Source organism: Budorcas taxicolor, chromosome 1, assembly GCF_023091745.1.
Source record: "Budorcas taxicolor isolate Tak-1 chromosome 1, Takin1.1, whole genome shotgun sequence".
Lineage (NCBI taxonomy): Eukaryota > Metazoa > Chordata > Mammalia > Artiodactyla > Bovidae > Budorcas > Budorcas taxicolor.
In genome coordinates this window covers 58,745,012-58,772,885 of record NC_068910.1, presented here as the reverse complement: position 1 = coordinate 58,772,885, position 27,874 = coordinate 58,745,012, and the positions used below count along the sequence as shown (strand labels likewise).

Below are 27,874 nucleotides of genomic sequence, written 5' to 3'. Positions count from 1 at the left end.
CTTATTCCTGGGAATCTATCCTACAGACGCATCTGCCCAAGACGAGGATGGCAGGCGACCACTACGATGTGGTCTGTAACAGCAAACAACTGAAGACAGCCTGCACCAGGCACGACAGACTGCAGTGCATCCATGGAGGAACACAACAGAGCTGTGAGGAGGACCGTCACACCTCCAGGAAACGCTGTTACATGAAGAAGGCAAGGTGCAGAGCACTCCGTATAGGATGTCCATGTCTGGTAAGAGAGAGGAGAAAACAAGACTACATGCTCCTATTTCCCTGTACTGAAGAAAAAGTGCAAGAATGTCAACAAACGAATACCAAGTGATGACCTGCAAGAGGTGGCGACGGGGTGGGACGGCAGACATGACGCGGTGGGGACAACTCCAGGTGCAGTTCTTCACACAGTTTTGAGTTTTGAAAATGTATAAACTACTTGAAAAAGTTTAATGAAAAAATTTAAAAAAGGAACTCAAAGAAGCATTGTGTAGATCCTCACCTGAGAGGGAACACTCTTTGGGGGCTCTATGCGTATGGAAGGGTCCCACTCTCCTGGAGGCAGGACGGTCACTTGATCTAAAAATTCATCAATTCCCGATAAGAGGTCATTTCTGTCTTTTGCTTTATAAGCTACATCATGAAAAATCTAAAGAAAAATAAACACATTGAGTAAAAGGATTTTAAAGCTGAAAGAAAATTCCATACATAGTAATCCACTTTTGATATCATAACTAAGTCTACATAAAGGTAATTACTCAAACTCTCGACCCCGCCTGCGATAACAACTTTAAAAAATAACTCACTATTAGTATTACCAGATAAATTAACAGTAAAAAACAAACAACGAAAGAAACTAGTGCTGTGTTAATACACACCAATTTTTAGAAAGAGGAAATTTTACTTGGGAAATAACATTTTAATGTCACTTGTCCTAGAGGAATAATCATGAGGCAGGATAACAATTTTACTTGAAACAGTTAATTAATCTGACCATTCCTACTGACTGGGCACCTACTGTCCGGAAGGCACAATTGTTTGCTTTTTCTGTTTTTGTTTTTGGCTGGGCTGGGCCTTGACTACTACACAGGCTTTCCTGTAGCTGTGCTAAGCAGGGGCTGGTCCCTGTTGGCGGTGTGTGGGTCCCACTGTGGAGGCTTCTCTTGCTGTGGGGCACAGGCTCTGGAGTGTGCAGCCGTCCGTGGTTCGGGCACACGGGCTCAGCACGCACAGCTCCCGGCTCTAGAGCAATGCTCAGTCAGGAGTCGCAGCTCAGCTGCTCCACAGCACGTGGGGTCTTCCCGGAGCAGGGACTGAACAAACCCATGTCTCTTGCGTTGGCAGGCGGATTCCTTACCACTGAGCCACCAGGGACGTTCTGGCAGGCCCAACACAGATGAGTCAAAGTCCCTGCACTCAAGAACTCAGGGGCAATTACGTGAATACGCTCCTGCAGGTGGATGACAAAACTCCTATAAAAATGAAGCAGGGTAAAGGAAGGGAAACGGATGGGGAACAGGGTGGCTGAGAAAGGTGTCTCAGAGGAGGGGACACTGCAGGAGGAATCTGGCTGAGACGAGGGGCGCAGCATGCAGGGGTGCGGCGAGGGGTGGAGACAGTGCCCAGCGTCCAGAGGCCGCCGTGAGCATTGTATATCCAAGGCGCAGAAAGGAAGTCCAAGTGGACGGGGCCAACAGCAGAGAAAAGGAGCCAGTCCCAGCATATAGAGTTCAAAAGGCACAGAGATGAGACTCTATTAAGGCAACAGTGAAGAGCTTAAACAAATATACAACAGGGATGCCGTTGATACATCTACATCAAGGAGATGACTTTTTCAAATCTGCATATTACTGATAGCACAGAGGAAAGTATTGTAAGAGAAAGACCCATAAAATATACTTTAAAATCACCAAAGAAGGTGAGAGTCTATAATTTAATAAGCATTATATGCTTCACAATCAGTGTCCACGTCCGGGGCAGGTTCATTACCTCATCTGTCATGAGGGTGGCTATTGATCTTCCAATTTCGTGATACTGCGACGCCTTGCCTGCAGGCCCCAATAACAGAAACAAAAACCTAAGGGAACATTAAAACAAAGAGATTGAAACATGAACAACAGACATAAGTCTACGAATCATAAAGAAATCATACAAATGTAAACGCAGAAACATTACTCAGACCTCCTTTTCATCCTCACATCCTAACGGCTGCAAAAAGGATGGCAACTCTATTCAGACGAATCACAAAACTAAAAACGGCACTCATAATTAAGTTCTGCCAAGCTATTACTCTCCATCTTTCTTAGAGTGAAAAGGTACTTAGGGAATCAGTGTTTCATATTAAAGACGGTGCCCCATCTTCCATATCCTTTCGAATTTTCAGTAAACAACTTTTTCTGGTCTGTTCTGATGAAAAGAAGTAAATAAGTAAAGTGAATACCAATCCCATTTCAGTACTTACTTTGGCTTAAGAAAATAGTTGAGTATTCATAAGAAATTCATGGTCCCTCAAACTACAATCTGGATAAAGACACTATAGGGTAAAATAAGGGACTAACCCTTTGGGAAGTAAACGCATTTTATTTACAACTCTTATTATTTAACAGCCTCTTATTGTTTAACAACCTCTTATTGCCTATCCCATCTCCAGAGGATCTTCCTGACGCAGGAATCAAACCAGGGTCTCCTGCATTGCCGGCAGCTTTTTTTTTTTTTTACCAACTGAGCTACTAGGGAAACCCAAATAAAAGTTATTTAACTTCCTAGTTAGTTATATTCTTATTAACATACAGTAAGCAGATGACACCACCCTTATGGCAGAAAGTAAAGAGGAACTAAAGAGCCTCTTGATGAAAGTGAAAGAGGACAGTGAGAAAGTTGGCTTAAAGCTCAACATTCAGAAAACGAAGATCATGGCATCTGGTCCCATCACTTCATGGGAAACAGATGGGCAAACAGTGGAAACAGTGTCAGACTTTATTTTTGGGGGCTCCAAAATCACTGCAGATGGTGATGGCAGTCATGAAATTTTAAAACGCTTACTCCTTGGAAGAAAAGTTATGACCAACCTAGATAGCATATTGAAAAGCAGAGACATTACTTTGCCAACAAAGGTCCGTCTAATCAAGGCTATGGTTTTTCCAGTGGTCATATATGGATGTGAGAGTTGGACTGTGAAGAAGGCTGAGCACTGAAGAATTGATGCTTTTGAACTGTGGTGTTGGAGAAGACTCTTAAGAGTCCCTTGGACTGCAAGGAGATCCAACCAGTCCATTCTAAAGGAGATCAGCCCTGGGTGTTCCTTGGAAGGAATGATGCTAAAGCTGAAACTCCAGTACTTTGGCCACCTCATGTGAAGAGTTGACTCATTGGAAAAGACTCTGATGCTGGGAGGGATTGGGGGCAGGAGGAGAAGGGGACAACAACAGAGGATGAGATGGCTGGATAGCATCACCGACTAGACGGGTGTGTTTGAGTGAACTCCGGGAGTTGGTGATGGACAGGGAGGCCTGGCATGCTGCAATTCATGGGGTTGCAAAGAGTCGGACATGACTGAGCGACTGAACTGAACTGAAAATATTAATATTCATACTTATCCAAACTGGAAGTATCCACCTTCCTGGTCTGTAAGAACTTAAATGTGAAGCTATGAATTATTTTTCTCATTTATCTCAGTACTCTACCATTAATGCAACTCAGGAAAGCTTATTAAAAAACTAGCATGTACATTTCAATCAGGCTGCAATTAATTCTTCATATTAATTACTATAAAAATATATTCTTAATTATTCTCATTTGTAATTAAGTTCATATAGTCAGTAGCTAACTGATGGCACTTTATACTAATAACACAACTTGCTAATTATTCTTAATGTATATTGAACAGAAGATTGGATCAGGTCAGAACAAAGCATTCTGCCTAATTAAGGGGCATTATTACATTTAATCAACCCTGAGGTACTGTCACCCTCATTTTACAAGTAAAGCTTAGAAAGCAGAAGTCTGGCTTGACCCTCCCACAGAAAGCAGCAGAGCAAGGACTCCACTCCACGCTCTCTGACTTCAGTGCCTGCACAGAACATACTATGAACAGAACTTTATTATAAAAACATAAATGCAATGCAGTTTTTTAAGGATGCTTTTTTTTAAGTTCCAGAAAGAAAGATAAATCTTTAATGCTCTAATAGTCAAGGCGCTGGGGCAATGACACCATTAACCATTAAAAGGAGCTTTCATTACATAAAGCAACATGTTCCTCTAGATTTGGGACATTTCGGAAGAACATTAACTGCAGTTAACCCTCCCTTACCTTGTAGGGACGGGGACCTCGGTTAGCCCAGAGAGAAGAACAGCAGGAGCCAGTCTCACAAACGCAATTATAGGTCTTTCTAAAAAATCCACCTCTCCCACCAGAACATTGGACGCCTCAGCTCCTGAAGGAATTTTTCTCATGAAATTCATATCAACCTATTGACAAATAAATAATAATTTAAAATAAAGTGTACATGGTACTAATCAGTCTAGAAGGAAACAGGAAAAAGATGCTTTAAGACTACTGTTCGCTAATCAAAACTGGTGATCTAAAGAATGTGTAAGCGCCAAAATTCTCACAAGTACAAAGAATGAAGTTGATGAATACAAAAGGGCAAGCAAAACGCAGCTACCAAACAGTACTCCCAGGTGGATTACTGTCATGATCTTCACTACTGCAGAGACCTAAATTACCGAACAAGCTAGAGAAAAGTGTCAATGACTATGTAGCACTATTCATTAAAAACTATTGAAGACAAAAATATAGTTCACAAACTAACAATGGTCCATGAAATTATACACAGTGCTAAAAATATTCATTTAGTCATTATCTATTGTTTAATCTTAGACATGAATTAGTTCCTTGGCATTTTATAAATCCTTTTTAATGAACTATGGGCATTCCCCAGTATTTTCAGTAAGTGGGAAAAATCATTTTTATTTTCATTTACAACTAAAGTAGTCATAACTGGTATACATATATGGTAGTGCTGTATAATCGAATTAGGTTGTCTGTGTATAATTACAAAGAAAAGGTTATGGACATAATATCAGAGTACAGGAATGTCTTCATTTGTATGCAGCTTCACACAAGTCACTGAACAACCACTAACAGGGCTTCTAAGAACATAAAACCAGCACTTACAGCGGGCCTCTTGAGTCCCACACCCAGCGTGCCACAACTACAGTGCCAGGAGGCAGAGTCCTGCCCGACAGGGGGCAAGCAGGTGTGCACAAGGATGGACCGAGTGAAAGAAAGCACAGCTGTGACAGGGGAACAAAACAAAGGGCACCCGCCACGTCTAGAGGGGATCTGCGATATAAATTACAGCAATCTGTTCACAGCAGTCCCGCTGCTGAAAACTCGACACACATCTGAAATAACCGGAGCACCCGTAGAGGTATGACCAAGTTACAACAGAACAACGGTGCGACGTCCCAAACGCAAGGCTTTTAATTTCAGAGCACGAAGCTCAGCAAAGCTATAATGCAAATCATCACTTAAGTGCCTCTTCTACAAAACGTGATCTACAGACTTCGCATCATAAAGGCTTAAAAATCGAATCTTACTTGAAATAATGGCATTTAATTAGAAGTCTGACTTTGTAACCTATAGTAAATACCATCCAACACCATCAAAAAATTGCAATGGATATCAAGAATCAATTATTCAGAGGTAGTGCTCAGAAAGTATGCTTTAAATTCAACTGTAATTTGAACTTGCAGTTTTTTGCTTTGTTCTTTTGAAATAAGCTCTTTTTTACATTTCATTTAAACACTCACCTATGAAAATTAAAAATCACAGTTGAGACGGGCGAGTTATTTTTCAATCCATGTCTTTACCTTTACCTACCCGTGGGGAAGCACCGATGTTTCCCAGTTACATTCCAGAAAGCACTGACACCACAAGACAGTAACTCTGGGGTCACATGACAGCCGAGAAAAGGCTGAATTGTTACCGCTGTAACATCACTCCCAGAATTATGTTTCCAGTAGTGGCAGCTCCACAACAAATGCCTGTGGCTCATGATGTCTATGCACAGGCATAGATGGAAACACCACATTACTCCCATATTCTTTCGTCAGAGCTTCTAACACTAGTGAACTTCAGCATCATCCAAGTGCTATGAGCCTGCTGCCTTTCCCACAATCCCTGACCTTAGATCAACATCACAAGCACCACATCAGGGTTATAAGCGCTGGTTATTAAAAATTATTATAATCACTGTTAATAGTCACATTGCTAGCAACTGTCTCAGTAAGCATGATTATGAAAATGTATAGTTAATAAAAATTACCTTGCTGAAGTCAACAGTACTATTTTCTCTGCTTCCTCCACTTCCATTACCTTTAATTTCTCCACTTTTACTATTGTCCAAGTTTCCAGGTGCAGACTGTGGAGAGGCCAAAATACCTGTATTTAAGAACAAACAAATTCCAAAGTAGTAAGAAGAAAATTCACTTTGCAACCTGAATTTGCTCATATCCTGAAAGTGATGGGTTTACTAAAAGCAAATGTGCTAGGTTAAAAAAAAAAAAAAAAAAAGTGCCAAGTGTTAGTACCATACCAGCAAGAGTGGAATAACATTGTAAGCAATAATGAAGCTACCACATGTTAACATTTAAAATAATATAATTGGCATTTACAAAAATGGTGGCCTTTTGCAAAAAGAAAAAAAGTGAGTAGAAGGTGGAAGACCTGGGTATGATCACCACTGTAAATGCTGAGCACACCCACTGTCACTGTGCCCTTAGACATGTGAGCAGCAGAACTCAGAGGTGCCTAGCCACACTTAGCACACTCACATCAGGAACCATGTAACACTTCTGATAAACCCTAAACGAATATGCAAGAGCTACATCAAGGAAATATACACTCATTTTGCCATAATCCTTCCTAATCAGACGAGTTTCCCCATGAATTTTCACCTCTCCTGGGTAAAAGTCATGTGCTGTCTATCGTCATTATTCCTAAGGACTATGTTAAAATACAATAGCAATGTTTTTATGATATAAATACAAAGAATAGGGATCTTATAAGGGAACAGATCTATGTTAAAATAAGTACTCTTTGCTACTTTGTAGCTATGTGTATGACCTTAGGCAACTCACTCAACCTCTAAGACACAGACAGTTCAACCTATAAAATTTGTTTGTTTGGATTAGAAATGATATACATTCTATTAAATTAGCTTGTCTGGATTACAGGTGATACAAGTGATGCATGGTATACTCAGTTCAAGTTAAAACTCAGCAGCAACAAGCCACACACAAAAATAACCTAAAAACACCTAGTAGCAGCATATTATTAATCATCACTACTATGTATTTTGCAAAAAGTTCAAATGTTACAAAAATTTTAGAGTACATAACACAGATAGCTACCATTAAATGTACCTGATTTTTTCAAAACACCCAAACTTTCTAGTTCAAGAATACAGTAATCAATATAGTAATATTAGTATTACTAATTAGTAATATTATAGCAATATTAATATATTACCCAAAACACTGAATGTCACAGGAGAAAATGCAGCAGGCAATTCAACAGACTTCACTTCTAGTTCTAACTCTGCCACTCGCAACAACCTAGTGACCCACAGAAACTCAGCACCACGTTGTTTGTGGTTAGAGCCTATAAACTTTAAACAGTGGCAATTAAATTTAAAAATTTTAAGCATATCAGATATAGTCTTTGCGTTTTTGTTTTTACAGAATACAACATACACTAACTAGCAACCTGAAACTAAGCCGTTTGAGTTTACAGCTTAAATTCCGTGAAAGACCTTTGTGACGCCCACTTCTCTGTTAAACACCTACGCTAGGATGCCACTGTGACCCAAAATTTCAGTCCACTCAGCCACATACCCATTCCCTAGAAACTGTAAACAATTCTGAAATAAAAACTATTCCCTAAACTGAACTCATTTTTCACCATTTTAGCCTCTTCTTTGACCTTCGTCCCTAAACTTACATAATAGAATCCATTCCTCTATTAAAATACATGCCCAAGTGGGAAGAAGAAAGAGATAAGTATTTTTCAGTGGTTTCCACCAACTCCCACACAAGAAAATGAAGAGTATCATTAATGCCCTGGCAGCAACTACAAGTGACCATCAACACACATGCGCTGCTAACTAGAAACTGCATCCAACCTGCAGACGTGTAACCACAGAAAACACAGACAGTTTCTCAGACCAGTCCTAGCCACCACATCTCGGGGAGAAGAATGGGATGCGGAGAAGGCTCAATAGGAACGGGAAGAAGAAACGACCCGCAACTCAATACCCACAAAGTCAGAAGAGAGGGCGCGAGGAAGTCAGGGGCTTACCTGCTCACCTTGAGCATGTTCAGGCGGGCAGGCCGGGCACACTTAAGTTTCCCACTGCCGCCTTCTCCACGTAGGCTTTCCTAATGCCAGCTAAGCTAAAGCTATATCCTGGAAAGGTAAAGGAAATGTCCTTGCTCCTACAGTAAATTCCTACTGCTCAGAATTAAATGAGTAAATTCCCCCAAATTAAAACTATAATGAGCACAGATAACTTGGAAGGACTTTATTTACTTGCTTTAAGCAAAGGAAAAAGCAAAGTATGTATAAAATCAATCCTGGGATTTAAGTCATACTCTGGTAATTCTATTATTTTGCCCTTCCATTTTTTTCCCCTCAAAACAGCATATCCACCTAGAGAAAAATTAAGCAAAGATATTGAAAGTTTCCTGTCATTAAAAATTTGAAAGCAGAAGTTTCTGGAGCAGCAGTTTCCATCCATGGAAGTTTATGAATGTGCTGGTAGCTGGTGGGTGTGGGCCAAGGGCGCTGCTCAATAGCTGACAAGGCACAGGACACTCTACCATACAGAAGCGTCACCCCAAAATGCCAGTACTGCCGAGGGTAAGAAACACTGAGCCAGAAGACAGTTCAAACACTAAAAGTGAGTTATGTCTTTTACGTAAGTATTCTCTAAAAAATAACTAACGGGAAACACTGCTTTCTTTGTTTTCCTTTCCTAAAGGTATTCACAAATTGTGACCTCATGACACAAAAAATCTCTGGCATTGGTCTCTCAGAAATGATGCTGAGGCCACCTTCTTCACCAGACTTCAGGAAAAGACAGCAGGGTTTCCAGGTACTCTAGGCAGCGGGACTAATGAAGAGCTGGCCCTGTTCCTGTGACTATATTCCTTCTACAATCTCATCTTAGACAGCAATTATGAGCTCTCCCTTGTCTTCAGAAATCCTCTCTCTTCCCTACACTCTAGTTTCTTTTCTTCCAAAAGGTGAGTAAATCCCATGGCATACTTCACAGCAGAGGGAAGAAAAATTTAATTGTGTCCCTCAATTTTCAGTTAATTGCTCTCTTCACCCTCTTAACGTGACTTAATAAGCCGCTGGGAACCTGCATGTCCCTTTCTTCCCATACAGAGGTTAAAGTCTCTTATCATTAATTAGATTGAAGCTGGTAAAACAAGAGATAGTCAGTATTACTGACAGATATAGGTAAAAACAAATGCAAGGGGAAGTAACTTCAAAGTTATTTTTGTTCAAGAAAAATAGGCAATTTTGTTAGTCCTTTTTAATGAAGTAAAAGTGTTCATTATTTCTGAGCAATTATTTCTAGGTATCTTTCCTCCATTTTTGTTTAGTTACCTCATTATAATACATCTGTTCCACAAAGTATTAAAATTTACAATGAAATTCTATACTATAGATTTTGTTGTAGGTAGTTCTGGGTTCAGTTCCTTTATCTGGTCATTTATTGTCTAACCTTAACATTTCTAAGTCTTAATTTTTTTCACTGTATAAACAGTGATAAGATAAACTCATCAAATAGAGATATAACAACCCTTAAGTGAGTTATAAAACTTTTATCCACTAAGACATAACTTTTCTAATTCATGTAGAAATAAATCCTATCTGCAACTATAGGAACTCTACTTCTAAAAATTCCAAGGTGAATTCAGATTAAAGATAGATACAACATTAAATAAAAGATAACTCCAAATTATAAAACTAGTCTGGGAATGATGATGACTCCAGGCAGTCAACAGTGACCCTCAATCTTCTCAGAGACAAGATGAGAAAAAGAACATTCATCCTGCCTTTGTCAGGAAGGTGAAAACATACTGCATTCCTTACACAGAAGCACAAACAGTAGATAAAAGGCTTCTCACTACACTTTATGTAAAGCATGTGTTCATTCACTTGATGGAATGAAACGCACAAGAGCCACCATTTTTTTTTAATCATGGCAAATTAAAAGATGACTTATAAAAATGTCCACACTTGTCTGAGCCATTCAAATGTATTGACCTGTAAAACCTCAGTAAAAAATTTTGAAAGGGCTTAAATTATGTGTAGGCTCCTTTGAAATCTTTGTAAAACTTAAAATTTTTAAATAATTCTATCCTTCTCTATGATACACTATAAAGAAAAAAAAAACATGCAGAAGTCAAAATAAATTGCAAGCGTCATCTACATAATGCTGATAAAGCTATGTGCTGAGAGGCATTCCAAGTGCGAGTGGCCCAGAGGCAGAAAGCACCACACATGGAGGGCTTTGGACAGTTGCCTGCAGTGACGCCAACATTCTCCTCGTTCTTCTGCTCCTGGCCTTGGAGCGCTTCTAAGTCTTCCTCGGGCGGATGGATTACTACCGTGGGGACGCCGGCACTGGCAGGCGGCACCAGGAGCTCTGGGGCCTGCGGCTGCCTCTGCCGGGAAGGGCTGGCGTGGAGGCGGCTGAGGCCAGGGCTGGAAGGAGGGCTGCTCTGAGGGGTGGGCGCGGGGCTTGTGCACCTCGAGCCCGCAGGGGTCCCGGCTCTCGAAGAAGGAAGAAGATGACTGACAAGAAGAGATAGAGGCGACTCTCCTCTCAAGGAAAGGTTTGAGGCAGACAGACCTGTTCGCAAAGAGTGGCGGGAGGCTGAGAGGCCTTCCCCTGAGATAAAACAAATAAATGAAAAGTGATGAAGTTTTATTGCAGAAGGCAAACGAGACACACAAAAATCAATTTACACTGTAAACCGCAAGCTTTAAAACAAGGTCCAAAATTTCAAACGCATGCTGTCAGGGTTAGTATGACAATCTGATTTTTAAATATGAGAAAATCACTGAAAAATGGCTTAAACTATAATTAGTTCTCTGAAGCTGCATCCAAAGCTCAGAACAAAAAATGAAAAACAATGGTAATGATAGATGGAGAAGGACAATATTCTGTTAGGAATGAGAAAGTCCAACAGTGTGGCTTTAAAAACAAAGAATAATAACAATGCAAAGTTGTTGCTTTAAAAAATGGTAAATAGCAAATGAAAATATAGCACAAAAATAATCTAAGAAATAGAACCCCAAACAAAACTTAGCAGCACTGACAGCTTATATTCAGTGTATTTTATCTACATTGGACCAAACAGCTACATATTCTCTCACAAGCAGAGCCCACATTAACAGTCTCTAGTGATTCCTAACTTAAAGTTAGTATCAAATCTTTATAACATTAAGCCAACAGGGCACCATCTACTGACAGAACTCTCAAAGTAAAATTTAAAAACATAAGGCAAGTCATAGGAATTTTTTCTCAAAATAGAAACATGTCAATTTTAAAAGGTACATATTCTTGAGCTCACTATCTAACTGATATTAACAAATGTCCTAAGATATGCTTCCATATCTAACGCAGCAGATAAGTTAAAACAAATACATACGATGTCTAATTTAACCAGCAAAGAATAAAGTATTTCTTACCAACAACAATGATAAGGAAGTCTAGAGTATTTCAAAAGGTCATGTATACTTATAGTTCAAACACCAGGTTATTTTAATGAAGAGTAGCTTAGTGGAACAATTTTTTTTTTAGGAAAAGCATGAGAAATATAACAGTCCCAACTGATCTAAGTCAGGGGTCCCAAACCTCTGAATCTAATGTCTGATGATCTGAGGTGGAGCTGATATGGTAATAATAGAATTAAGATTCACAATAAATGTAACATGCCTGAATCATCTCAGAAGCATCCTCAACCACCTCCCCAACCCTGGTCCATGGAAAAATTGTCTTCCATGAAACCAGCTCCCTGGTGCCTAAAAGGTGGGGGACTACTGATATAAGGAATAAAAACTACATGCTCAAGAGGTCCCCAAAATATTACACGTATTAACTATTATTCCATAAACCACCACTATTTAGGTAAAAAATAAGCTAGATGCAGAAAAACTGTTAAAATTACAACTATAGCAATACAGCAAAACAAAAGAATGCCCATGCTAAACTGGCATCTACAAGAAAACAGCCAATGTCTTATGATTAAAAGGAACCACCTGACAACTGGAGGACAATCAGGAGCCACTATGTACAGGGGAGAAGGATTTAATGTGGTCTCTCTGGGCAAACGAGGTCACTTTACTGAACTGGAAAATATGCAATACACGGAAAGATGAAAGAGCACTGACATGGACGGCTTGCTTTCAAACTCAACTTAGGCCCGTAAGAGATTTCTTTTATTCTTAAGGTCCCTTGAAAATAGAAAGGCAGTCTTAAATAGATTAAAAAGAGTTTTAATGATCACATACTCAGAAGAAAATGGACTTAATTATCTTAGGCTGAGCCACAGAAGGAGCCTGAGTACCACTCACTGTACATGTGGTGAGTCCTCCCCCGGGAGTGTGCCTGTAGCACCCAAGAGCCACACTCGTGTTTCAGAGACAGAAAGATGAGCAGAAAGGTTTGTGGCCCACCCCCCATGTGCCTTGGGTAACAGAGGCAGCTCGACACAGCAGTGACCCTGAGATAAACCCCAGTGCTCTATCACATCACAGCCATTTCTGAGACCCTAACAGAGCCACAGTGACAGCAGGCCAGCTCTAAGACAGGACAGAGGCGAGCAGCTACCCCAACAGTCTCCCCACGTCCCCACAACCCACTGCTGAAGCGTGAGTGGACGTGGGTCTGTGCCACTCTCCGTGACTTGAAGACATCATACAATAGGAACAAGTACAAAAATCTTTTACAGATTAGGTCAATAAAAAGCTGGGAAAATTAAAAGCAAACCAGCTCCAAAATACTGTTTATACCCAGCAAGTATAGTCTACTCAGGAGAAAAAAAAAAAAACTTAGGAAAAATCTAATATTAAAGGTCCAAACACAAGACTTTGAATTTTCAAAAGATTAAACTAAATTTATAGATAGCAATTTACAGCTCTTATATCAACCATACAAGAATTCTGGAACAGAAACAAAAAAGCAAGGAGGAGAATAATCAGGGTTACGCACAGTGTAGTGTCTGAAAGAAAATGAAAGTTGCTCAGTCATGTCCGACTCTTTGCAACCCCATGGACTATACAGTCCATGGAATTCTCTAGGCTAGAATACTGGAGTGGGTAGCCTTTCCCTTCTCCAGGAGATCTTCCCAACCCAGGGACAGAACCCAGGTCTCCCACATTGCAGGCAGATTCTTTACCTGCTGAGCCACAAGGGAAGCCCAAGAATACTGGAGTGTGTAGCCTATCCCTTCCAGGGGATCTTCCTGACCCAGGAATCGAACTGGAGTCTCCTGCACTACAGGCAGATTCTTTACCAATTGAACTATGAGGGAAGCCTACAGTAGTGTTTAAATATTACCAATACTTCAATGTTCCATTTTAACAGAATAAATGCTTAATTTTCTCATCTAAGTAATTTCTACAGATAATTCTGCCACATTATAAAGACATTTCAGAAATGAAATATTTAAATGCACAAATACTACTATTATTTTTTGAAAAAAGAATTAAAAAGATAAAAGACCTACGTAATTATCTACAAAAAATGAGTTTCTTTTCCCAAATGCTAACTCTAACAAGCTGGAATGCTGTTAGTAAAGTGTTAGAAAAATTGGACACCACAACTTATCTCACCGTTCCTTTCAAGCAAGTGAGGATCAGAATGTTTCTTGCCTATGTCTGCAAAAGATCGAACTAGGGGGATCCGGCTGGTGAACCTCTTCTCATTCTGATGGTGGTGCCTCTTTAGAAGGGCTTCTCTGACATTCTCTCTGATGGATTCGTCCAACTGGCCAGAGGCGATCATGTTGTCCAGTACCATATCTAGGCAAAGAAAAATACACAGATAACAAGCGTTACTAAATAAAATTAGCACCTGGATGACTGTAACATATAATAAATGGTAAATGAAATCTTACCAGGAAAATATGACTCTTACATAGCTCTCAAAAGCATTATTCTCTCTAACATTTAATAACGGATGCATAATGGTAAGTATGAACACTATCCAACAAAAGTGAACATATTAATAGAGACTTTGATTTTAATAAATACTATCATTTACTAAAAAGCTATTGTTAAAAAAATAAATAAATAAAATTAAAAAATAAAATAAAAAGCTATTGTTACATACCAAGAGCCTTCCTATATAGCTGAAGGTGCTTTACTGATACGTATATAATAAATTCCGTTAAACTGGATATTTAAATAATACTGGTGTCCTAAGAAATGAAGGAATTTTATGGCTTCATCTCATATTTTTCTTCAAAACTGTAGATGAATATCTGTACTCATTCATTCAATAATTAACTATTTACTGAGCACCTATTATGTGTTAGCAACACAGCAATTAACGAAGCAGACTGAGCTTCTGCTCTTACTCATCCAGAGGTAGAAAACCAGTGAGTAACTGAACAGATAAAATACGAAGTAGTAACTCTGTGGAAAATGTACGTATCAGGCTGTGAGGGGGGTGTGGGGACATTTTATATGCTACTGTGCTGTCTGGACTATTTTTAATTTACAAAGTACACACTGATATAAACATTTTTTAAAAGTGCCACTAACGTGAAGTAAGAGTCAAGCTTTCAAATCTGTAAGATTCCTCAGAGAAAAACTGTAAGGGATCCAACTAGCAGGTAAACTCTAACAGTAAGACCACAACCACGTGCTGCCATCCATATGAGAGCTGGACTATGCGATTACTGAAATAGACTGTATTATGTGGTCACCGGAAAGCCAACGTAAGACATACTACATTCACCTAAATTTAGTATTTCTAATTCCCAAATCGCTTTCCTAGTCATTTATGGAGGGCAAGAAAGTTAAGGACTCTAATAACTTACAGGTTTGCAGCACAAGGTCAAATTAACAATCTGGTAACATCAAAGTATTTCCAGCCTGAGAAATTCTAACAAAGTTACGGTTCTCTTGAAAATCAAATACGATAGCTTTTTCTTTTTTTATCGAGGTGACTATACTGGTAGTCAGTCCCACTATAAAATTCATCACTACTGAACTTGATTTTGGCTTTGAGCAACTTCAGCTAGTGACCAGGTAGCTCCATCACAGCCACCTTTTTGCTCTCTCTCTCCATTTCCACTGGTGCCACCTGCCGCACTTTAGGCCGCTGGCATTTCTTGCTGAGACATTCCAAGAGAATAAACAACCTCCTGGCTCCTAACCTGTTCTAACCCAAAGCCACCCTACCCCCCTCCCAGAATAACCCTACGGACACACACCGAGATCACTGTTGCTGTTCCGTCCTCAGCTGTGTCCGACTCTTTGCGACCGCACCGACTGTAGCCCACCACGCTCCCCGGTCCCTCACTATCTCCCAGAGTTTGCTCAAATTCATGCCCACTGAGTTGGTGATCCTATTCAACCATCTCATCCTCTGTCGCCCTTTTCTCCCTTTGCCTTCAATCTTTCTCAGCATCAGGATCTTTTCTAATGAGTCGGCTTTTCACTTCAAGTGGCCAAAGGATCGGAGCTTCTGCATCAGTCCTTCCAGTGAATATTCAGGGATTGATTTCCTTTAGGATTGACTAGTTTGATCTCCGTGCAGTCCAAGGGACTCTCAAGAGTCTACTCCAGCATCACAATTAGAAATTATCAATTTTCTGGCACTCAGCTTTCTTTATGGTCCAACTCTCACAGCCATACATGACTATTGGGAAAACCATAGCTTTAACTAGACGGACCTTTTCGGCAAAGCTTTCCTTCCAAGTAAACACACTTTAGTGTCATGGCTACAGTCACTGTTGGCAGTAATTTTGGAGGCTAAGAAAATCAAATCTGTCACTATCACCACTTTTTCCCCTTCTACTTGCCATGAAGTGGTAGGACCAGATGCCAAGATCTTAGTTTTCTGAATGTTGAGCTTTAAGCCAGCTTTTTTCACTCTCCTCTTTCACCCTCATCAAGAGGCTCTTTAGTTCCTCTTCACTTTCTGCCATTAGAGTGGTATCATCTGCATATCTGCTGCTGCTGCTAAGTCACTTCAGTCGTGTCCGACTCTGTGCGACCCCATAGACCGCAGCCCACCAGGCTCCGCCGTCCCTGGGATTCTCCAGGCAAGAACACTGGAGTGGGTTGCCATTTCCTTCTCCAATGCATGAAAGTGAAAAGTCAAAGTGAAGTCGCTCAGTCGTGTCCGACTCTTCGCGACTCCATGGACTGCAGCCCACCAGGCTCCTCTGTCCATGGGATTTGCCAGGCGAGAGTACTGGAGAGGGGTGCCATTGCCTTCTCCATCTGCATATCTGAGGTTATTGATATTTCTCTTGGTGATCTTAAATTCAACTTGTGATTCATCCAGCCCAGCATTTCACATGTTGTACTCTGCATGTAAGCTAAATAAACAAGGTGAGAATATACAGCCTTGTTGTATCCTATTCCCAATGCTGAACCAGTCAGTTGTTCCACATCTGGTAATATTCTCGTACTTAAAAATCACTGAGAACCAAAATGCTTATCAAATCAAACCCAATTTCTTAACCCAGTAATTCAAGGATAGTCGTAACTCACCTCTAATTTATTTTCCCGCAAATCTCAAGAAATCTGTATACTCACAGAGAACTGACCTTCCTGAGATCATACCTGTTGGTACTTTCCAGCCTTCTCTTCTTTCTCTTCCTCCTCAGAACACTTTCTTTCCTCTCACAACACCTTCCCCTTGCTGCCACGTGTCCACATTCTATGGAGACGTCGTACAGCTAATGTACCTTCTGGGTCTCCCCAGACACCATGGTCCAGAAACAAGGAAACGAAAAGCTCCTTCCTCTGCACTGCCAAAGAACAGACTCCAGACCTTGCTTATGGCATGAGTCAGTCTTCTTGACACTGTAGCTACATCCGTCTCAGTCCATCTTTCAGACTCCAAACTTACCAAGGATAAAAAGGGTTATTTACGTCTATCTCTTCATACTGCCCTGCACAGAATGGAAGCTCAACATGTAACCATCAAATCAACGGTCTAGAATTCCACTTTGTTTTCCTTATTTATCTCAACTTCACTGCAATTTAAACATAAAGAAGACACTTTGCTGTCACCTGCTATTTCGTCGAGAGTGCTTGCTCTCATATCCAGCATGACTGTTCCATTTAAGATGCAACTTCTCAGCTCAAAAAGACTATGTAAAGAAAGAGTTGCCACATAAGGTTTACTCCACCGGTCACCACCATCTTCAACATCCTCTTCAAATTTCAGCCATCTGAAATGTATAACGTATACAAATATGTTACAAATAGTGATGATTCTGTTAAATATGATAAATGCAAGCATATTCTTATAAAGAGAAAAAAAGATCACCATCACGAAAATAAAATTTTTCTACACACTTTTACAAATTAAGCTAATGGTCTGTAATGTTGAGAGTCACTAGATCTTGGCAGTTCCTCTTTCTATTCCAGCTACCACAACAGTAAGTCTATAGTAACAAACTCTGAAATTCCATCGTGTCAACTTCCAATCTTATTTTAAACTTTAAATATGCAAAATGTCTTCTCAGAGTTTTTCTCTAATTAAAGACATGAAAATCTACAGTTAACATAATTCCTTTCGTGTTCTATTACGGTATTAAGAATTATTTAATGAAACAAATTATGAGAATAAAGAGAAAAATTAAATACTGAATTTCTGGACACAAGGAAATTCTCTGCTCATTGTTTTAAAGCATTGTGTGTCTCATAATTTCAATTTTATGTTTTCATTACTAAAAGAAGACAAGCAGCAGCAGTTGAAAGCGTCGAGGGCATCACCACCTGGCAGTTTCCTTCCATTCATACTCCTCTCCGTCTCTGTAGCAGAGCTCGTCCATCTCTGTGAAGAGGTCGTGGGGGATGTGGTCTTCATCGTCGTCCTCGGTGCCGAGGATGAACTGGACTCTCTGGGATGGCGTGTCTTGACAAAAATCAGAATTTAAAGACACACTCAAAAATCTTCCTCAATTAATACAAAGGTCAATTAAATACAGAATTTCCAGAAGTGAGGAAATTCTCTACTCACTGTTTTGTTACAAATATATTCCATTAAAACAAATTTCTTCTGATAATAATAAAATAATACAATTTAATAATAAAAAGAATACAATTCTGAAAGGAAACAAGGGCCAACAATCTGGAACAAAAGAATTTCACAGAAAGATCACCTCTACAGATGGAAAAGAAAAACCGTTATGTTAAAGATAACTCACACTAATCTTCAACAAACTTCTGTAAAAACAAAGTAAGCAACATCCAAAAGCAAGAAAACACTCTGCATAAAACAGGACTTTTCCCTCACCAAAAATAGACGGAAATGTTAGACAACATACAACATTTAAAATAGTTAATTAAAGTTCAAAAGTTAAAAAAAAAAAAAAATCCCTGAGTTCAAAAAAAAAAAGAGAAAACGCAAAACTCCTTTTCTTACTATTATGGAAAAGCAAGTCTGTCTCTGAGGCCAGAGATGTAGGACAGGTCACTGCTACTCATGGCCTCTGAGTTTATCTGTGTGGTACAGGATTCCCAACCAAGAAATTAACATACATTCTAGCCCAGAACAGCTGAAAGCCCAGGGACTCCAGGATAAACACATAAGCATACAACAACAAGCATCAATTAAAAGCAAAATCAAATTCTTCCAAATATGAGAGAGGATGTCAAATTCAAATTTTACATCTAAGTAAACAAACCTCCAGGAACTTAAAACCCCAACTGGGAAATTAAAACAGGTTACAAAGCAGATTAGAAGTAGCACTGTTGAAGGAAAAGTCAGATGCAAGGAGGAGGTTATACGAAATGCATTAGTGACAAGACAAAAACACACGAGGTTAAGAGACACAGAACACAGAGGAAGCTAGTCAACAGGAAAAACACCGGGAAGAGGGAAACATGAACGGGGAAGGAGTACGAAATGCAAACCTGCACAGTGTGCACACCGCCTGGCTCCTCACAGTGAAGCGATATTCTGGGACCAACACACCGCAAAACCATGGTGTGCCTGGACTTCCTAACACCTGAGTCTTCCAACAGTTAGGTCTTATGTATCTTTTGTAAATGTATCCCCGAATAGTCTTTCTGGCGCTACTGTGTCAGTATTTAGTTCATTTTCTGATTGCTCATTGCTCTTATACAGAAATACAGTTGATTCTGTACCCTGATTTCGTATCCTGCAACCTTGTTAAACTTACGTATTTTTGTAGCTTTGTAGATTGCTTAGGATTTGCTACATATGTGATTCTGTAATTGTGAATAAAGACAATTTTACATCTTCGGTTATCTTCTGGATGTATCTCATTTTTCTCTTGCCTTATTCTGCTGGAGACGTGTGCCAGTACCATGCTGAACAGAAGTGGCGAGAGAGGACAGCCTGCTTTTTCCCAATTCATGGGGAGAAAAGTCAGTCTCCCACCCGCATTTCTAGAAGCTCCTATCACACTGAGGAAGTTTCCTAATATTCCTAGTATGTTAGGGGAATTTTATCATGAATGGGGGGTGGAATTTTTCTGTCTTATTGATATGATTACATAGGGTTTTTCTGCTTTATACTGTTAATAAGTTTACATTGATACAGATGCTTAAATTTTAAAAATGACCCTGAATTTCCACTTGTTTATCAATTTCCTATTGCTGCTATAGTCAATTGTCACAAATTCAGTGCCTTAAATAACATAAATTTATTCTCTTATAGTTGTGGAGACCATAGTCCAAAATGGGTTGTATGCAGGGCTAAAACCATAGGGATGGTTCTTCCTGGAGGCTCCAGGTTCTGGAGGCGGCCTACATTCCAGGGGTCTGGACCCCTCCCCACTGTATCAATACCACCACGGTCTGCTTTGATCTTCTGACTCCTTGTGATTAAATGTGGCCCATCTTCATTAATCCAGCAGGATCTCCGCTACTCAGAATCCTTTAATTTAGTTACATCTGTAAATTCACCTTTGCTAAATAAGGTTGACACTCACAGATTTCGGACATTAGGGACGCAGACAAGGTGGGGGCCGCTACTCAGCATACTCTGTCATGATGGGTTAGCTCTCTTAAATATTGGAGGGAAAAGGATGTGTTTATTTTCTTAAGGACTTCTGAATCTACATTTGTGAGAAGCAACTGGTGTGCAGCTTTATTCTCTTATAACATCTTTATCAAGTTCTGGTACCAGGGTAATGCTGGCTTCACAAGATGACTGGAAAGTGAGGAAGTTTTCTAATATTCCTAGTTTGCGATTCCTAGTTTCGTCATCTTTAATACTCAGGCAGAGTTTGTGTTATTTCTTACTTTTATATGTTGCTATGTACGGAGGAGAAAATTTTCATCATGGGAATATCTGAGACTACAAATTCAATTTCTTTTTCTACATGTAGGGTAATTCAAGTTACCCATTTCTGCTTAATAGCATGTAATCCTAAGAAACGTCCTCATTTAATCTGAAGTATCAATTTTGTTGGCATAGAACCATTCATAATACTCCCTCCTTAATCTGTAGAATCTGTACTGAAAATTTCTACTGCTGGTCATTTGTATCTTTTTTCCCCTGACATGATCAGTCTGGCTATTTAGATTTATCAATTTTATTGATCTTTTCAAAGAACCAGATTTCAGTCTGATCGATTTTTGCTAACATTGGTCTAATTTTTATTTAATTCATTTTTGCTCTCATTTCAATGATTTCCTTATTTTGGTTTAATTTGCTCTACTTGTTCCTTTAATTCCTTAAGTTACAAGCTTAAATCACTGATTAGGTCTTTCCTTTTTTCTCATATAAAGATAAAATGCTATACATTTTTCTCTAAGCACTGCTTCAGCTACACCTGACAAATTTCAAAATATAGACATCCTCACTTTGCAGAGAGCCATGCTAAATGAAACCTGTGCATGTCAAAACTATGTCCTCACTTTGAAGAATGTCCTCTCAGTTACTGCCTATACTGGGTTTTCATTTTCATGAATTCAAGATACTTTCTGACTTCTATTGTGATTGCATTTAACCCATGAGTTACTGAGAAGCTTTGCATTTAATTTCCAAATATCTGTGTATTTACCTCAGTATGTTTCTAGTTTAATTCTATTATGGTCAGAGAATATACTTTCAGTCTTTTCAAATGTACTGACTTGTTTTATGGCCTAGAACGTGATCTTGGTAAATCTTCAATATGCACTTGTAGAGAACATGTATTTTGCTGTGGTTGAGTTCTATGCACGTGACTATCAGTCTGGCAGTGTTACTTAGGTTTTCCACATCCTTACTGATTTTTTGTTCACTTGTTTTATCCATTACTGAGGAAGGAAAGTTGTTATTTCCAACTACACTTGTCAATTTCTCGCTTTCCAATTTTATCAGTTTTTGCTTCATGGGTTTTGAAGCTATGTAGGACTGGTACATCTTGGTTTCAGCAGTTTGATAATTGTGACTTTGGGTGGTTTTTTTCGTGTTTCCTCTCCTTGGGCTTTGCTGAACTCCTTGGACCTGTGAGTTCAGAGTTTTAATTACGTTTGGAAATTTTTCTGGCACTCCAATTATATATATGTTAGACTACCTGAACTGATATTGTCTGACAAATTACTGATGCTGTTTGTTGGTTTTTCAGCTTTCTTTCTGTTTCATTTTGCTTAGTTTCTATCACAATCTCTTCAAAAATCACTAATCTTTCTTGTTCTGTAATGTCAAATCATCTGTTAATCTTATCTGCTGTACTATTCATTTCAAATATGGTATTTTTTATGTGCAGAAGTTCCATTGGGGGCTTTCATATATTTCAGCCTCCCTCCTCATCAGTCTATTTTTCTCTCCCCCTCTGATCCTATAAAGAGCATTTATTATACTGCTTTAACATGCGTGCTTTAGAATTCCATTCAGTCTGTCATTTCTGGATCTGCTCCTACGGATCAGTTTTCCCTTGGTTCTGCCTACTTTCCTACTTCACTGTATTTCAGTAAGTCGTGAATGTCAGAGATTGTGCGCTTCACACGGTTAAATGCTAGGTTTTACTGTATTTCTTTTAGTAGTACTAGAGTTTGTTCTGACATGCAGAAACTTTAAGGTCAATTCAATTCTTTCAAGACCTGCTTTAAAAAATTTTTTTAATAGTAGATTCACTGCAGTCTTGAGTGTAAACCTCAGTCAATACCCTTCTGAGGCCTCTGCCCTCAGTGGTGGGAACACACCTGCGCCCAGTCTTCGTGCGGAATCCAGGATCTTCCTGCGCCTGCCTTCTGCTGGCCGTCGGCAAGCCCCAGACAGTTTTCCGTCACATACACACCCAGCTGAGTATTCAGCCGAACACTGAACAGTGCCGTCTTCAGACCTCGGGAGCCCTCCAGGCGCAGCTCTCTATTCTCTGGCACTCTACGTCTTAAACGCTTCCATCGGGGGCCTCCCCAGTCCCAGCCTACCTCCTCAACCCTGAGAGCTGCGAGGTTCTGTCCCAGCTCCTCATGTTGCAGCCTGGGAACCACCTCGTTTGATGAGCTCAGGAACCACAGGGTCCACCTCACCGCTTCCCCTCTCACAGAGCTCAGTGTCTTATGCTGCCTGTTGTCCAGCGTCTGAAAATTACTATTTCAAACACTTTGTGCAGTTTTCTAGCTATTTAAAATTGGAATGCAAATTCAATTCCTATTATTCCATCATGTCCAGAAGCAGCAGACCAGCATAATCTCTTTTCAGAGAGTCAGGGGAGGAAAGAAGCCACTTCATTCACAGCCATTTCTAGGATACAGACTGGCAGTTGAAACCAAAATAAACCCACTTCTGTGACATGAAACTTTTCTAGGCATAATATCTCCATGAAAAAGTTACAAATATTTTCTCCACCAAATATATTTTTCAAACCACTGTATTTAGACTTCAAATATAGACTCAGCTTGAAAGTTTATTAAATCGCCTAGCCAAGTGAACATATAAAACATAATTTAGTAAAAAACTTTTCTATTAAAAAATATTGTGCACCTTTTTACTCAGAATGAAATAAAAAAGCATGTTCATCTACTCACAAAGTAAAATACTCTAAGCTGGATGTATCATCACATGGAATAGAATACTTGCTCAGTCACATCTGACTCTTTGCCACCCCAAGGACTGTATGGAGCCTGCCATGATCCTCAGAATATTGGAGTGGGTTGCCATTTCCTTCAGGAGGGTGTTCCGACCCAGGGACTGAATTCATGTCTCCTGCTTGGCAGGTAGATTCTCTGCCACTGAGCCACCTGGGAAGCCCAGCAAGATACTTCTCAACTACCAACAGCATCAGAGTCCACTAGTGAGCCTTTCTAAAATGAGCATCGACTTTCCCTTTGCTAGTGACATTATCTTTTTTGGCTATTCGACCACTTAATATTGATACAGTTTATCAGGCTGTCAGTATCTCTTAGGACTGGTGAAGAGATTCCCATCATGTAGCCTCTCTCAGTTGAGGCTTATCCATCTATACAATGAAAACATAATATCAATCTTTAGTTTTTTTAAATGATGAGAAGATTAAATCAAAGGGCATATGTCAAGGGCTTAGTGGAATACTTCACAGCAGTTCGCATTTTACTAGGCCATCAGTATTTCCCTTCCTTCAGTCATGACATAAGCTGTGTAACACACAGGAATTCTTTCACTCTTCGACAAAACCTTTTTTTAGCACAGCACACAAGTGCCCATGGGGTGCAGCTCACTTGGCTCCTGAGAGCACACACGCAGGACCTATGGTGTACACAGCCACGAGGGCCATGATGTCCTCAAAAGCCACTGACGCCCTGGCTGTCAGCTGAGTGCACGTCTGAGGCCCCTGCTCAGGCTGCACAGCCACTCTTTCTGGTTCTCGCCGCTCCAGCTCTCACGGCCACTTAAATCACTAGCAATCATTATTATCAGATGTTACTAATTTTCTTTTCTCTACTATATGCCTTTTTTCCTTTGTAAGATTCCCAATATTTACTGTGTCTGCTGGCACTTCTTTATTGCTCTGCTCTCAAACTAAAAGTCTTGTCTTTCTAAAGATATACTATCTAATCAAAGCACTCTTCCCCCCCCCCCCCCCCCGCCACAGAAAATCAAGTAATCCAGCATAGGATAAAATCTTCTGGTCAAAAAATGTACTTAAAAATGAAAACTCTTAAAAATTTCAATCTCTTCCAGGAGCCTAAGGATTCCAGATATTTTGTTCATTGCATATGTAAATAACAAAACATATATATAATACAGAAAAGGAAATCGAAACCCTCCTAAACTGAATTTGAAGTGCCAACACTCAGCATTTACAGTTCCAACACTAGAATACAATAAAGAAACCAAAATCCCTTACTTTTTTCACCCATCTCAAGTAGATCTTAAGCTATAAACTAAGCATTTTTCTTAAAGAAAAAAATATTCTTACTTCAATTACTACTCCTCAATGCATATAATGTCTAAATTATTATAGAAATATGATTTTTAAAAGGAAATGTTTTTTTAAAAATAAAATTCCAGGAAAGAACCTTAAAGCATTGGTGGAGAACTTTCCAGGAAAGAACTTCCCACTTCTCTTACCATAAGAAGGAGACTCCCGTCCATCCTCTCTGTCCGAGTCCTTGTCTTTCCTCCTCCGGTGGTGATGCTTGTGTCCGCGATGCCTGTGACGCCGGCGACTCTCTTTACTAAACGGGACGTGAACACCGATGTATACAGCTCGATGGCCTGGTAAGACGTTCAGAAACGTTACTAGCAGGCCTCATTTCACAGTCACCCTGCTTTTTACAAATTGAAGGTTTGTGGCAACCTTGCACTGAGCCAACCTATGGGCACCATCTCCCCAACAGCACCTGCTCACTCCCTGTCTGGTCAGGCTTTGGTAGTAACTCTGGCAATGGTTCAAGCTTCTCCGCTAGTGTTATATTTAGCATGGCGATCTGTGATCAGTGGTCTTTGATGTGGTCATCGCGATTCTTTCAGGACGCCACAAGCCATGCCCCACACAGGATGGCAAGCTTACTTGGTAAATGTGTGTGTCCTGAGGCTCCATGGTGGCTGTTCCCCCGCCTCTCTCCTCCTCGGGCTTCCCTGTTCCCTGAGACAGAGCGAGGCTGAAAACAGGCCAAGCAATAGCCTTACAACAGCCTCAAAGGAGTCAAGCGAAAGAAAGAGTCACATGTCTCTAAATTCAAATCGGAAGTGAGAAATAATTAAGCTCAGTAAGGAAGGCATGTCGAAAACCAAAAGAGGCCTAAAGCCAGGCCTCTTGTGTCACTGCCAAGAAGTGGGTACAAAAAAAAGTTCTTGAAGGAAATTAAAAATGCTACTCTAGTGAACACACAAATGATAAGAAACTGAAATGACCTTACTGTTGATATGGAGAAAGTTTTAGTGGTCTGGATAGGATGTAGATGAAACAGCTTTCTTTTGGAAGAAGATCCCAACTGGGACTTTCACAGCTAGAGGGAGTCAGTACTTGGTTTCAAAGCTTCAGAGGATTGGCTGACTCTTTAATGCAGCTGGTGACGTGAAGCTGAAGCCAATGCTCTTTTACCATCTGAAAGCCTAGGGCCCATTTCTTTTATTTATTTTCTTTAACTCTAGTTGACCTATAACAGCATGCTAGTCTCAGCTGTACAGCTTCAGGCTCTTTCCCATCACAGGTTTACGAAGCCTAGATGACGGCACGTCCGTCGACAACGCACTCTGCCACCGCTGCTCCTGCTGAGTCGCTTCAGTCGTGTCCGACTCTGTGCGACCCCATAGACCGCAGCCCACCAGGCTCCCCCATCCCTGGGATTCTCCAGGCAAGAACACTGGAGTGGGTTGCCATTTCCTTCTCCAATGCATGAAAGTGAAAAGTCAAAGCGAAGTCGCTCAGTCGTATCCGACTCTTGGCGACCCCATGGACTGCAGCCTACCAGGCTCCTCCATCCACAGGATTTTCCAGGCAAGAGTACTGGAGTGGGGTGTCATTGCCTTCTCCGGACAACACACTTCACTAAACATTTTAAGCCCACTGTTGAGATCTACTGCTCAGAAAACAATCACTTTCAAAATATGACTGTTCATTCACACAACATCTGGACACCCAAGAGCGCTGGTGGAGATGGACAAAGAGGTTAATGGTATTTTCATGCCTGGTAACACAACATCCATTCTGCAGCTCATGAGTCAAGCAGTCATTTCAACTTTCGAGTCTTATTATTTAAGAAATATTTTTTCTAAGGCTACAGTCACCATGGGTAGTGATTCTTCCAATAAATCTGGGCAAAATCAATTGAAAACCTTCTGGAAAGGATTCACCATTCTAGCTGCCAGGAGGAACATTCAAGATTCATGGGAAGAGGTCAAAGTATCAACATTAAGAGAGGAGTTTTTGAAAGAAGTTGATTCCCACCCTCCTGGGTGACTTTGAGGGGCTCGAGCCTTCAGTGGAAGAAGGCACTGCAGATGTGGTGGAAACAGCAGAAGAGCCAGGTTTAGAAGTGGAGCCGGAAGACGGGAGCGAATCACTGCACCTCCTGATAGAATCTGAATGGACAAAGACCTGCTTCCTACTGATGAGGAAAATAAGTGGTTTCTTTGGATGAAACCCACTTCAGTGAAGCTGCTGTGAAGCTTGTTGAAATGACAACAGAGGAATTAGAAGACTACATCAACTTATTTGATAAAAGTAAAAGGGCTTGAGAGGACTGACTCTAATTTTGAAAGACATTCTACTATGGGTCAGATGCTATCACAGTACTGCAGGGTACAGAGAAATCACCTGTGAATAATCAAGGTGGCAGACTTTATTGTTGTCTTATTTTAAGAAATTCATCCCAACCTTTAGCAACCACCACCCTGATCAGCCAGCAGCCACCAACACCAAGTCCAAACCCTCTGCCAACAAAAAGATTATGACACATTGAAGGTTTAAGTGATGGTTAGCATTTTTTAGCAATAAAGTATTTTTTAAGTTAAGGCCGGAGAAGGCAGTGGCACCCCACTCCAGTACTTTTGCCTGGAAAATCCCGTGGGTGGAGGAGCCTGGTAGGCTGCAGTCCCTGGGGTCACTAAGAGTCAGATACGACTGAGCGACTTCACTTTGACTTTTCACTTTCATGCATTGGAGAAGGAAATGGCAACCCACTCCAGTGTTCTTGCCTGGAGAATCCCAGGGACGGAGGAGCCTGATGGGCTGCCTGCCGTCTATGGGGCGGCACAGAGTCCGACACGACTGAAGTGACTTAGTAGTAGTAGTAGTAGTAAGTTAAGGCAGATACTTTGCTTTTTAGACATAATGTTATTGCACATTTAATAAACTATGATATAACATGAACATAACCTTTATATGCACTGGGAAACCAAAAAAATTACTGTGACTCACTTTGTTTAAGTGGTCTGGAACCAAACTTACAATATCTTCAAGTATTGCCAATATTAGGTTTCCAAAAAGGGGAAAAGGAATATAAACAAAAGAATACCAAACTCTACTTTGATGAAAAAGCATTTCATACAAGTCCATGTAAATAACAATGTTAGTCTCTTATTCCTCTCTTATTTTACAGAGCACTACATAAAATATTACATCAAAGGCTAATGCCATCGACTAACAAGCATGCTAGATATACATAAACAAGCATGCTAGATATACATATACAAGCATACTAGATATACATATAAGTAT

The 27,874-nt window shown here is 40.2% G+C and overlaps 1 protein-coding gene across 1 annotated transcript in view; it reads right to left on the bottom strand.

Moving 5' to 3' along the window:
• Window positions 1-27,874, bottom strand: part of SLC4A7 (solute carrier family 4 member 7) — a 117,989-nt gene that overhangs the window by 43,584 nt on the left and 46,531 nt on the right. Inside the window, exons 3-11 of the mRNA XM_052641569.1 lie at window positions 24,781-24,927; window positions 18,048-18,186; window positions 17,337-17,497; window positions 13,917-14,105; window positions 10,600-10,968; window positions 6,328-6,443; window positions 4,308-4,465; window positions 1,988-2,075; window positions 501-647 (exon numbers count right to left, since the gene is read on the bottom strand). Of these exons, the coding sequence (XP_052497529.1) occupies window positions 501-647; window positions 1,988-2,075; window positions 4,308-4,465; window positions 6,328-6,443; window positions 10,600-10,968; window positions 13,917-14,105; window positions 17,337-17,497; window positions 18,048-18,186; window positions 24,781-24,927 (1,514 nt within the window). The remainder of the gene's footprint in view (window positions 1-500; window positions 648-1,987; window positions 2,076-4,307; window positions 4,466-6,327; window positions 6,444-10,599; window positions 10,969-13,916; window positions 14,106-17,336; window positions 17,498-18,047; window positions 18,187-24,780; window positions 24,928-27,874) is intronic.